The sequence below is a fragment of the Nanorana parkeri genome, unplaced genomic scaffold (assembly GCF_000935625.1).
Source record: "Nanorana parkeri isolate BGI_ZX_2015 unplaced genomic scaffold, ASM93562v1 scaffold39, whole genome shotgun sequence".
Lineage (NCBI taxonomy): Eukaryota > Metazoa > Chordata > Amphibia > Anura > Dicroglossidae > Nanorana > Nanorana parkeri.
In genome coordinates, this window is record NW_017306307.1 from 1,715,690 (window position 1) to 1,729,642 (window position 13,953).

Below are 13,953 nucleotides of genomic sequence, written 5' to 3' on the forward strand. Positions count from 1 at the left end.
CGGTGGGGGGGGGGGGGGGGATCTACTTTTTTTATTATTATTCAGGATTTTTGGGGCATCTAGGAAATGTTTTCTATTGGTCTTGTTACATAAGTATTTTTCCTCTTTTCTTTTTGTACTTGATCGTTATATGTGTACTCTCACTCTCGTGTTTTTCTTATGGTCCATTTCCCTTCTGTAAAAAATTGGAAAAAAAGGCTAATTAGGGGTTGCCTTGGGCACAAGAACAGGTCCTGGATAGTTGAAAGGAGCTTCTATGACCCTCGGGAGCCATTTAAAGTCCACTGCTCCCATAAAAACCGCCAAGATGCTACCATAATTTTGCCATCTCAATGCTGTTTGCAAAAATGTTACCATGATTTTACCCTAATCTCCATATTTTTCCAAAACCCTTGGGGAAATGTAAAAATCTCACTTTCTGCTCCGGACTGAGAATTAAAAATTTGATAATAAAATTGCTATGCTAGATCCCATTCATAAGAGGAAATAAAGGATCTAACTTGTTGCTAACAGCAACACAGGCAGAGACGTCCTCCTATAATGAGGCAGCCTGATGCAGTTGCCTCAGGCAGCATCTCTTAGGGTCACGTGCGGAGCAGCAGGCACCCCTTTACAGGAAGAAAGAGCGTCCCAGTTTGCTAAGAGCTGTTAGCAACCTGTGACGCTCTGGCCGGCATCCTGCCCATCTCCTGGCAACCAGTGACGTCAGTGAGCTGGGCGGGATTCTGAACACCAGCCCACCCTCTGCCTAGGCACACCCCTGAATAAAGGGCACTATTCTGCACCAAAACATACAGGGTCTACTGCACTCAAAAGACTATTCTTCTCAGAAGCAGTACAGGCTGGATTCAAACCATGTTTGTTGCAGTGCTTTTTTTACGTGTAGTGTTGCATTTAAATGTAGCATGTCCTATTTTGCGGAACACACGATAGACATGCAACCCTGCAAAAAAAATTGTTTTTCGGATCGATTCTGATTTTTTTTTCGTTTTTCACATTTCAGATCTGAAATTTGATTCGGTTTCCTGTCTGGATTTTGTATATGTCCGAATTTTCCTTTTTGAATGATCCACAACAGAAAGTAACATGAGTGTGCCTGTAATGCAATCCCCAATAAAGGGAAAAAAAAGTCACATGTCCAATTTAGTTTTGTTTTGAACGAAATTCAGATCGATCCGAATTTTCATTAAACAAACATCCGAATTTAATAAAATAAGTTCGACTATCTATTGGAAAGGAAACGCAATTTACATGTCTAAACACACACCAGTGCAGTATGTTGGTGTGAACTGAGCCCATTGAAAGCTTTGTAATTTTACTAGTTTGTGCTCTGTGCCTTCCCCACGCACATGGTGTAAATGAGCCCTCAATGAAGCAGTTTTGCTAGTCCAATTTCATCTGTGCATTCCTGTTTATCTACCAACAAGATGTGAAGAGACAGACCGCAACACTGAGACATAAAACAGAAAAACTTGTTAAGGAAACTTCTATTCCTTGTCTGGTGAGCAGAGAAAAAGCATCCAGTGATGGAGGAGGAGTTGATGACAGCAGAGAAAACCCCTAAAAGTGATAGAGCATTTATGAGCGTAGTTGTGGTTTCAAGAGATTGTTGCTGTTTGTGTCAAAAGGATTACAGCTTCATAATACTTCTAAAGAGGCACAGAGAAAAATTCCAGCAGGAATGTAGTGAGGATCAGACTTGTGATCTGCTATAGGACACATGGCAATATCATGTACATTACAAAAAAGTCAGCCCAGCCAAAATTGTTCTGTCCACTCTTGAGTGCATGATGGTGTTCTGAATTGCCCATGGGCTTCTTATAGTTGCTTCTCCTGCCAAATTCTGCATAATTTGGCTACCATTCACCCAAAGCACAAAATATAAAATATTAACCACTTATAAAGTGATCCACAACTCTGCCCCCGCATATATATCTCCAACCTTGTCTCAAAGTATAACTCTAACTGTACCCTCCGCTGCTCCCAAGACCTCCTGCTCTCTAGCTCCTTCATCAACTCTTCCCATACTCCCTGCCAAGACTTCTCTAGAGTCTTTCCCATCCTCTGGGACTCCTTAACCAACCTGTCCAGCTATTGCCATTAGGTGATCCCTGAAGACTCATCTCTTCAAGAAAGCCTAAACATTGAATTTTCACTTTCTCAAGCAATTCATCCCCACGCAGCTACCACCTTTTGTATCACTTGATCTTCCCTTCTAGATTGTAAGTTATCATGGGAAGAGCCCTCCTTACCATTTTGTCTTGATTTGTATTATAACTAATGTCTCCCTTATATTGTAAAGCACTGAGCAAACTGTTGGTACCATATACATCCTGAATAATAATAATAAAAATAACATAAAATAAATGAACAGTCCCAAAGGGAACCTCCATCTTAATGGCATGGAAATCTTGCAACTAGACTTCCTAATGTTGGCCATACACTGGTAGATCTTTGAATAAGCTTTCATATAAAACAATCCCATCAGAACATTTGAGAATGTCATCAGAGACTTGTAGAATGTTGTTAACAATTTTATTTAGCTTTAATATTCGATGTTGAAATGAATGGAGTTTCTTGAATGAAAACACTCAATCACTGTTAGAATTGCATTCATGCGAGAGAAATTCTCTATCCCACTTTTTTCATATTTTCCTCACTAAAGTCAATTTAACCCCATTAACTATTAGAAAATTGAGCAATTGTTCCGAAAACTAAATTTTCAACAAAATTCTACCGGTGTATAGCCAGCTTTAGACACAATGAACCAGTGGCTGATTCAACACCCCTTGCATATCTACCAAACTGAACCTTTATAGTGCTAACTACAACATGGTAAAAACAATTGTTTACCATAGGAACAGAAACACAGGGTATGATTTCCTGTGGCTGCAGTTCGTAGTATCCCAAACCTTGTCCTTACCCCACTCAGTCCTTAAAGTGGATATAAACCCTACCTAAATGAGATTTTGTTTGTTGAAGCACCTTAAATAGTTTTCAGTCTTTTATCATCCTTTGTTACACCTCAGTACTGCTGATCTCCTGCAGTCTCCTTGAAAACACTTTCTCACTATAAGAAAGCAATCCAGGGAAGGCTGCATGACATTTCTCAAGGTAGATATCCTGATGGTGACAACAGTGATCCATTCTTGTGCAATGTGTGTTGAAATGCCTACTTGTAGTTGCTATTGGAAGCCCTTGTGACAGAGGGTCCTTCGATGCAGCATACTGGCAGAGGACAGACTTTTTTACATAGAATGTGGCTGCTTTCTAAAGAAAAGAAAATGTAAGACTTTGCACACCTTTTGTTTTGATGCACCTGGAATGTACTTAGCCACTTTAAACTGAAAGTTAAATATTCAGAAAATAAATTGAAAGTTAAACATCCAGAAAACAGCCTGTGTGATTAAGCATCAGACTTATGTTCTTACCTCCCGGGCAGTGTCTCTGTGCCATTTTACATCTTCTAGACTCCGCAATGGTCGGGCAAGGAATTGTGTCTTTTGCTGGCTTCTTCACTATCTGTCGTGTCCTTGTCTCCAGGCCCCACTTGAACCCACATGTTCTGTTATTTCTACTGCATGTTCCCCAATCACTCCAAGGTCCTACCTCACATCCATCTGGGAAAACGAGAGAAAAATATGGGGTCAGTTATCTCTTCTGTGTCAGTTATTTTCAATATTCTTCCTAATCCTTCAGTATAACGGAGCACAAATTGAACTGACATATTGTAAACTGACTCCACTTACCTACACATTCCATAGTCTCGTCCAATGGTGCAAAACCGTCTGGACATTCCTTAAAACAACGTCCTTTGTGAGAGTAATAACCGTCTTTGCACTTTGTGCAAAAGTCTCTACTAAAACAAGCATCACAATTCTCGATTCTGCACCCTGTTAAGAGAGGAAGGAAAGGGATGGGGATTAAAAAAATAAATAAATTACTTCATATACTTTTCTGTTAAACCAAATAAATTGGGCAAAGCCAACAGGAGAATTGTGTGCCCACAGACCCAAATTATAAAAAAGGGCAAGTCTCCCAGGCATATTAAGTCACTCTGCTGGATTCCTATATCGGTTGACTACAGGAATCCCAGCTACACATTAATTAGCAGATATTAAAAGGTGTAACACATTGATATTTTCCAGTTTGCTAAACCTCTTATATCTTTGAGGAATATCATCACCCCAACCCTGCAGTGTCCTAGCCTGTAACAGGGAGCAAGGAATTGCTGGCCAAGTTCATGGGTATTGGGAGCTTATAGGGAGGAAAGCATAGACACAAAGTCTGGAAAGTAAACCATAAAGACAGATGTCAGAGTTGTGTAAGAAGTCAATAACAGCAATAAAAACACAAAGACTTGGGAAACTTGGAAGACAACTTGGAGTCAGATAATCAGCAGGTGGTGAAAAGGTCACCATGAGGAGACAGGACCTGAGAAGTCCTGGTATCTTGCCAGAGATCCTGCTGGTGGGGTTGCCTTATGGAACTGATACTCCCAGGCTGTGACTTTGCCTGTGATACAGCAGTGACAGACAATAGAGCAGAGGCTAGCAAGTGACGCAAATGAAAAATGGAAAGGATAGAATAGACTGAAGAGAAAAACACTTAGGGAGTTATTCACAAAGCTGACAAAGGCAGGCGAGTGAATGACGCAGCCAAAGTGAAGTGAGACGAACGCTGTTCGGCTATTCATTTCTGGCTTGTATGGCTGAATTCAGCCGTACATCGGCTGCCTACGGCTGCACTTCGGTCAGCCGAAGTGCAGAAGGCCTTCGACTCAGCCGATCCAGCATCTGAGGGGGGGGAAGCTGTAGAGAAAAGTGTGCATAGGAAGGATAGCATAGTGGCAGAAGTCTTAAGCAAACAAATCGATTTTAGCCACCAGCCTGATCCTCACAGTCCATTGCTGGTGTAATTGAATATCTAGTTAACAAAATCCCCTCTTGTGATGGTATAAACCTAAGCAGCTGATCTGATCTGGAAACAGGTCAAATGTAAATATACAACATCTAAATACATACATGAAAATGATAATCTCATCACTGAACACTGCTAGAACTGGTGTAATCTAATCAGCCATCCAGTGCTGAGATGTACTCAGTATTGCCAGACAAGAACAGCCAGGTTGGGGACCTGACTTTTCTATGCTACAGTTATGCAACACAGGGAGGTCCCTCCTTGCTTTCAGCCTATGACTTGGCAATGAAAGTGTCTGCAGACTGATGAGATTATCGTTCTCTCCCAGCCTAAATGCTTCTGCACAGGAGGCTGATAGCAAGACAAATCTAGGTATTTACATTAAGTGACATTTAAAAATACATTTACTTATTTTTATGAACACATAACTGCATTTACTGTCCAAAAAAATTAAAATAAAAAAAGGCCACACTAATTTAGTTGGATCGCCATTTGCTTTGATTTCGGCATGCATTCGCGTGGCATCATTTCGATAAGTTTATGCAATGTCACAACATTTATTTCCATCCAGAGTTGCATTAACTTGTCACCAAGATTTTGTAGTGATGGGAGAGTCATATCACTGCATAAAGTCTTCTCCAGCATATCCCAAAGATTCTCAATAGGGTTAGGGTCTGGGCTCTGTGATGGACAATCCATGTGTGAAAATGGTGTCTCATGCTCCCTAAATCACTTTCACAATGTGAGCCCGATTAATCCTGGCATTGTCGTCATCTGGGGATATGCCCAATGTGCCATCAGGGAAGAAAAAAAAAGCCATTGATGGAAAAACCTTGTCATCCAATATATTCAGGTAGGCAGCGAACCTCATTTTTTGGGCACAAAACATCACTGAACCTAGACCTATTATTTAATGGAAGGCTCGGACCTATTTGCATAGCCAAATCCAGGTGGTGAATTTTCTTTTGGACGGGTGGTGTATATACCCGGAGTAATGCTTTAAGATCATTACTATTCAGCAGGAGCCATGACAGGCCATTATCCTCCTACCTTCATCACTGACAACTATGAAAAACAGCGGTGGAACAGCCAAATACAGCTGTTGAGTTTTAACTGGTCCCCATGTTTATTGCAGCTAGTGGAGATAAATAGTGCTTTTCCCCCCATGAAGAGAGTTGTATTTGTGATACCGGTATGAAGTTATGCTAATTGACCAGTTAAGTTATAAATTGGTCTTAGTCAAGTTCTTCTTTAAATAAAATATGTCCGCATTATAATCTTTTGCTAGAATGTAAATAGGTCAGGGAAAACGGAGTATGTGTTGCGGCAGAATGCTTTTTTTTTTACCTGGAGGAACAACGGGCACACACATTATAAATCAGGTACATTATGGGGGATTTGTGGCTCATTTCTGTAACACTATATTCAGCATCAATGCAAACTATCAGCAGACATATGGAGTTACAGCCTCGTGCATTTGGAACTCATTTCATACGGCACGATCCTCGCACTTTTGGTCCATTGCATAAATCATTCTGGTCTCATTGTGTCTGAGAAATATAGAACTTCTGAAATAACCATTTGCAAACTCCCCAAGGCTTTTTCCAATTGTATAGATGTTTTACACACACACACACACACACCTATGAATTCTGAGCAGTAAAGCAGTCTTTGTTTAACATTTTATTTATTCAATGGGTCAAATCAAGTCACTAGCCTATGCCACGGGTCAGGAAGGTCACAAATGCTCAGAGTGTGACACTGATTTCTTTGTTCACAAGCTGTAACGATGGTTCTTTTGTAGCAAGATGTTTTTACTAAGAAATGGAGTTACTTCTCATCCACCAATCAGCTTCAGACTTGGCCTTAAGCTATTAATCTGACTGGTGGCTGTGGAAAAATAATTCAATTTCCTTGTTTGAACACATTGATGCACAAGACCCTAACGCTAGACATGCACGTAGCAATTTGATAAAAAAAAAAAATGTTTTGTCTAAATTGTAATGTAAGCCATAAAATTGTTGTTTTGACCGACCTCAAGTAGATGGAAAAAACCTAACTGATTTCCATGGGACTGTTGTAGTTTTTACCCTGGCAGTTGAAAGTACACTTGGGATACTGAAAGCTTGGACCTTTAAAGCTGTGCATTCTTCATTATGAGGCAGGTTTTGCAGTCAATGGCCCCTACCACTGGGCACCTTCCCATACAAATAATATACTTACCAAGCACTTGGGCTAGTGTATTGGGTTAAATGTAACCTCATTTGATTTGTCTTGTGTGACTGAAGTTTACTTTCTTTAGTGAGCTAAGTGGCAAAAAACTATTTTCCAGCCCTTTCCCTCTTTTGTTGCCCTAAAAATTTCCTATGCCCTAGACCAGTAGTGGTCAACTTACAAGGTATAAAAAGGGCTTTAAGTATGACATGACATGACATCACTAAGGGGCTGCACTTAATATTATGTATATGTATCGTTACAGAGGACTGCCAGAGACTGTAGACATGTACATGTATTAGAATTAACTTAGATAAGCTACAAAACTTCAACATTACAGAACTCCAGTTGAATGTGACTAGCTACTACAAGCTATCTGATAATATATAACACCTGAGGAAGGAGCCCAACATATTCTGAAGGCTTGCATATTTAACGATATAAAATTAGCCAATGAAGTGTACCTATTAATCTTTTCACATTAATGGCTAGCACAGTACAAGATGATATTAAATCTTAAACTCTAAAATCCAGAGACTGCAGTATGTGTGTATAGGTGAACATTAATTAGAACAACATTTAATTTGGCAAGCCCCTCTGCATTGCAGTTAGCTTTTCCTTTACTGCTGTTCTCAGTTTCCAGACCTGCCGCACCGTACGGAAAGACTGCTAATTACGATTCAAGTTTGAATTTACTAACTTTGACACAAATAATCAGCCACAGTTTGTTCAAAGGTCATTCTAAATGATAACATGAATTAAAATGCCTAAAAAATACGGACACTTAACAGGAAAATTACATAAATGATGTGCTGCGGCGCAATGCTGAACAAAGGCAGGATTAGTGAACTATGCCAGACTTGCAGTCACATCAAAGAGGATTGGTTAAGATGATGGAAGCAAAGTGACATAAAGACATTTTTTTATTACTCTGTCTGGGAAATTTGGCAAAAGCCAACTCTAGTATTCCTTTTTAAAATCGTTTTAGAGTAAATTGGTATTTAGGGCAGCAATGGTAAACTCTGGTCCTCATGGGCCACCATCACAGCATGTTTACCACATTGCTATGTAAAAGTGCAACTGTATAAATTAAAGCGAGTCAAGACAAGTATTTACAAGAATGTAAATGCTTACCTTTTCTGCTACTCATGCCGTTGAACACTACCCCATTCTAGAGTAATGGTCACCCAAAGTCCTCTAGGAAATCAACACTTTTGGGAATGTCGATCACCTAGGTCCTATGATTTCTGCTGATGACCAAATAGCATGTTCAAAGGCACATTGCAAGTCAATACAATGGAAAGGAAAAACACTACAAGTAAGCACTAAAAACATGGTGGGACAAATATGGAATTCAGGAACCAGCAGGATTTTTTTTTTAAGGATCCAGTTCCATTGACAAGTACCACAGAAAACCTCAAAAAAGTTAGGCGCCAGCTGTAATTTAGGGAGATACCGGTTTTCGTATCAGTGCCGATACTGAGTATTTGGTAATCATACTCACCCAAATGCTCCCAATGCCTATCCTGATACCGGAACTTCCGGCATCAGGAAGCCAGGCGGCGAGTCATTACACGCTGCCCGGCTTCCTGATTGGCCCGGAAGATGGTTCCATGCTCCAACGTCACTTGGTGAGGAGGTAGCATGGAGCCAGCTTCCCAGCCAACCAGGAAGTCGGGCAGAGTGTAACAGACATGTGCATTTGGAATCGGACGAACCTGCAAATCAACGAAAACCAGTTGATTCGGCAGTTTGTCCAAATCCGAAATAACGAATGCCCAAATAAACTAAAACGATATTCCGGCGTACATAAATTCGTTTTCTGAACACACCGGCGGCCATATTGGCTGCTGGAGTGTTCTGCACATGCCCGCCGCCATATTGGAGGCGGAGCATGTGACGTCACATGATGGTGAGGTCATGTGATGTCACATTAGGCCTCCTGTAGCGGCGGCCAGATCTGAGTAGAAAAATGGCATTGTTCATGCGCGAAAACCACCTCTCGTTCTGCCGTTTCAGTGTGCAGTTTTGGATTCGGAGGCTCGCTGACTCTGAAACAAAAATGTGTTTCCTTTGACGAAACGAATAAAAATGTTTTTCTTTTTCATTTGTTTCGTCTTGAAACTATTTTTTTTTGTTGTGCACATGTCTAGCGTGTAATGACTCGCCGCACAGCTTCCGGATTGGTGGAGAAGCTGGCCAATCAGGAGGCTGGGCGGAGAGTCATTACCCGCCCCCTGGCTTCATGATTGGCCAGAAGGCCAGCTTCATGCTTTCTGGTCACCTGGTGATGAGGTAGCATGAAGCCGGCTTCCCGGGCCAGTCAGGAAGCCGGGCAGCATGTAATCACTTATTGCCCAGCTTCCTGATTGTTCGAGAAGCTGGCCAATCCGGAAGCCAGGTGGCGACTCATTACCTGCCCCCCGGTTTCTTGATTGGCCAGAAAGCCCGCTATACACCTCCATCTCCTGGTGACGAGGGAGCAGTGAGACGGCTTCCAGGCTAATCGGCGAGTCATTACACGCTGCCCGGCTAATCAGGAAGCTGGACAGTGGTTCATTACATGACGGCCGACTTCCCTTATGGGACTTCCGGTATCGGTATTCGGCATCAGCAAGTACCGGAAAAGAAAATATTGTTACACGTACTCTGAGCCGGAGACAACCGGATGTACACAGACACCCCAAGGCAGACCTGACTGGATGACCCATCTGAAATGGGCCTTACATTTTCTGTGCTCTGACTGCAATTTTTTAGGTTGCTGACAGTGTCTCTTTAATCAACATTCTGTTTAGGAACGAGCAGCGCTCACAGCTGCCAGACAAATTAGTCAGAAACAAACCTTGTTCTTGATCATATGATTGGCTAAGACAGGTAATCGCATGGCTATGTTTGTAAACAATTGTGAAGGACAAAGACCGCTGCCAGAGTATTTATTTTCCGAATGCACTCAATGTGCACACAGAATGAAATTATTATTTTTTAAGACAGAAAAAACTTTTTTCTTAAAATTAAAAACAAATTATGCACTTGCACCTTTTTTTGGTCCATACAACAGCCTTTAATAAAAAAAAAACTGAGCAGATAATTTATTAAAACATTAAAAAATAAAAGCCCAATAGGTCTTTAGAACCATTAAAAAAATATACATTGTAGGTAGGCAAATCAGTCAAATATTGTAAACTGACGTCTACAGATTTTGCTAATGACCTCACAATGTCTATTACCTCACAAAAGATTTAAGAAGCTAAGAACATGAAGTGGGCTCATTGTGATCAAAAGCATAACCCAGCAAATATGAGGGCATTTTTCAAAACTATATTGCCAATGTATACAAATATAGATTTGAAGGATGTGTTTGATTCATGTGGTAAAATTACAGCTTTCCACAAAACATAACTCTGAAGTGGCACTTGTGATCACGGCATGTATTGTGATACTTCGGGGGTGGGGAGCCTATTAGGAGAGTTTAAATACATTAAAGAATAATAAAAGTTTTGTTTGAGCAGCACAGTGACGACTTTAGAATATCATCATGAAAGGCTGAAGATTGTCTGTTAGGCTACTCGCTGTACAGTCTCTACTCTGTATACCAATTGTTGATCATGTGACAAGTATCATCCTATGATGGTGGGAAAAATCCCACAGATCATATATAGTCTTTTTATGTTATTCAATCTATGGAAACTTTTTATCCTCTTCTCTATAGAAGCCCTTAAGCAGTAGGAGTTAATTTATCTTAACATTTCATTAAAGATAAAGAAATTAGGTCATGGACCAACATATAGTCCAATTTAGATCTATACACTGGCCAGCAAGGAAATGGGTATATAAAACCCATAATAAAAGTTTAGAGAAAGACTCAAAAATGTAAAAAATTATATTTACACCTGTAGTAATATAGTTATAGATATATTTATAGATAGATAGATATATTTATAGATAGATAGAGATACACACAGAGAGAGAAATAGAAATGTATCATTTTAGTTACACACACACACACAGATCATTTTACTTATTCCTCTAGGTAGGATTTGCACACAAAAAAAAATCTGCATTCCCAGAAGTTTTAGCCCAGACCCCAAACAGAAAAATATTTTTGGTGTAGTTGCTTTTTAGTACATTTACTTGTATATCTGGCATGCACTATATGATATGCCTAGCTTTAAAAGCCTATATTATGGTACATTTTAAAAAATATGCAGAACATCTCTCCAATACATGCACAGTTCCAGTTGCCTTGACTCACAGCAACCTGCTCATACACTATGCACATGTATTGAAAAGGTTCTTGAGAGGTAGTTCTGGGAGTGGGCATGCATATATCAATAGAAACTGACCCCCTTAAATAATTTTTCAAAGCCTGATGACCATGTCAAATGAAGTAATAAAATGCAATTTCTCGATACAGAAACAAGGCAAAAGAAATAAATAATGCCGGATGAACAGGGAGGAATGGGGGTAAAATGGGGCATACACTTTAAAGCTCAATCCTTTCTATATTACATCATTTTTCCACATAGTAATTTGAAAAGTTTTTTGGGCATCAGCATTCCTGCACTATTGCATTTTAAGCCAAAGAGCAGAGAGGGTCAGATGAAATGGAATCATATATAATACAGTGACTTACTGGAACATCTGTTCATGTCAGGTGCTCTTAGTCCGTAGTATCCGGGAGGACAGGAATGTAAACACTCTCCGTACTGTCTCATCCCTTCTCTTCGCAGAAAGAAAAACAGTTTGGGTTGGCAGCGGATGCAACCATTGTCTCTTGAACATGACAGACAACCTTTGCAGATTGGATTCGTTCCATAGCTGGCTGTAAAAGAAGATATCCACAAATCAGTTTACAAAGCCACACAAGAAGTTTACATTTTACACACACTAGGAAAATAAACCTCAGAAACGTTTTACTACACTTCTTAAAAGTGAATTCTCAAAACATTTCATAAAATTTACAGACTGTTTTTTTTTCCCCCTTTTCTCAAGTTCAGTACAACAGATTCCGAGATTAAGATGAACTACAAGCAGACAGCTAAATGCACAGTTTAAATTCACTGCAATTCTGATAGTCCCTGCCAGACAGCACAGTCATGTCCTGAATTTCCCCACAGAGAGCAAAAAAGTTTAGGAAGGTCCAGGATCCGCCCCAGCCTGTGATTGGATAATGAAGTAGCAGCAGTACATTTATGGGCGGGCCCCTGTTTGTGCAAAGTAAAAAAAAGAAACCCCAAGTGGCTATGTATTAGCAGCCATTCACTCACTAAGCACTGCCGTGCAGGGGATTACAGGAGGCCTAATAAAAAGACAAATTCTGCTAAATAATGCTAGTTCTATGTAAAACCAAATTAGCTGGGATTACATAGAAATTCACTTTTAGCCTGGATTTTAGTTTTTACAAGTGTTCAAATCTGTCATCATACTCCATGCAATGCCTTTCCTGAGTTTAAAGTGTTGTAAGCATGTATGAAGTATATTAGGTGCTGGGGCACCTAGTATGTTGTTTCCTGGACAGTGACTAAAGCCGACCATATGGTGGGTGGCCCTGCCAGATGGACAAAAGTCAAGTACTCATTTCACTTTTGTCCAAGGAGCAGGACCGGAAACGGTCAGCCGAAGAGTGACTACAACCAATCAGTTGCAGTTCCTCTTCGGGTATTTTACAGCGGCGGGTGCTGGTTATCAAATACTCAAATAGGGATGGCAGCTGATTGGGAACTCTACAAAAAAGGAATCCCCCTCCATCCACACAGTTTAGGGTGGATGGAGGAGTCTGCTAGATTGCTTTTGTTCAGCCCGCAGGAATCTATTAGCGTATGGCCAGCTTAGGCTCAAATATTGGCTTATTCCTGTTGAATCATCTGAAATTAAAGCCATGGGTGCCCCTGCAAGCACGAGCTTGACAAAAGCTGAACTGGGTGGAAAATTATGGGTCAGTCACTGTTCAGCAGCACAGTGGGTGCCACGGCTGCTGTATACAATATCTGGTAATGGAGATTCCTTTATCCACGCCATTTAGCATTGATTTGAAAATCTAACAATTTTCTCCGACTGGGCTTAGCCATGTTTAGCAAGTTTTAATAAGACATGAATGGCAGCTCCCATTTTTATTTCCAGGCAGGTTCTCTTTAAAACTTAAATTGTGTTCCAGGCCTCTACTTATTTGACTTAAGCCCTCCCTTAGTGTCTGTCGAAAAAAATGATTTTATTTTGTTCCTATGTGGCCTGACATCCTTGACTGCATGGCCAAGACATATCACCTGTCATTCCCCTGTCCAGTGAGCGTGCCCTTAGTGCCCGCTGAGGTGCTCTTATTGGATAGGGGGATAGAGAATGCATTTTCTGATTAACAAGGGTAAAAACAGGCATCTTATGGTGCCTGCCCTTAACACATGAGAGCAACACCCCCCCTTCAGTCACATCAAGCATGGCAGCAATCCCCCTTCAGCCACATCAAGCATGGCAGCAATCCCCCTTCAGTCACATCAAGCATGGCAGCAATGCCCCTTCAGTCACATCAAGCATGGCAGCAATGCCCCTTCAGCCACATCAAGCATGGCAGCAATGCCCCTTCAGTCACATCAAGCATGGTAGCAATGCCCCTTCAGTCACATCAAGCATGGTAGCAATCCCCCTTCAGTCACATCAAGCATGGCAGCAATCCCTCTTCAGTCACATCAAGCATGGCAGCAATCCCCCTTCAGTCACATCAAGCATGGCAGCAATGCCCCTTCAGTCACATCAAGCATGGTAGCAATGCCCCTTCAGTCACATCAAGCATGGCAGCAATGCCCCTTCAGTCCCATCAAGAAAGGC

General features: G+C 40.9%; 1 protein-coding gene across 3 annotated transcripts in view; it reads right to left on the bottom strand.

Moving 5' to 3' along the window:
- Window positions 1-13,953, bottom strand: part of RSPO2 (R-spondin 2) — a 90,932-nt gene that overhangs the window by 27,481 nt on the left and 49,498 nt on the right. For 2 of the 3 annotated variants that reach the window (XM_018570797.1, XM_018570789.1), the window contains 3 exons: window positions 11,768-11,956; window positions 3,750-3,893; window positions 3,432-3,620 (listed from right to left, as the gene is read on the bottom strand). In XM_018570797.1, coding sequence (XP_018426299.1) covers window positions 3,432-3,620; window positions 3,750-3,893; window positions 11,768-11,956 — 522 coding nt within the window. The remainder of the gene's footprint in view (window positions 1-3,431; window positions 3,621-3,749; window positions 3,894-11,767; window positions 11,957-13,953) is intronic. The other variant, XM_018570805.1, reaches the window with a different exon arrangement.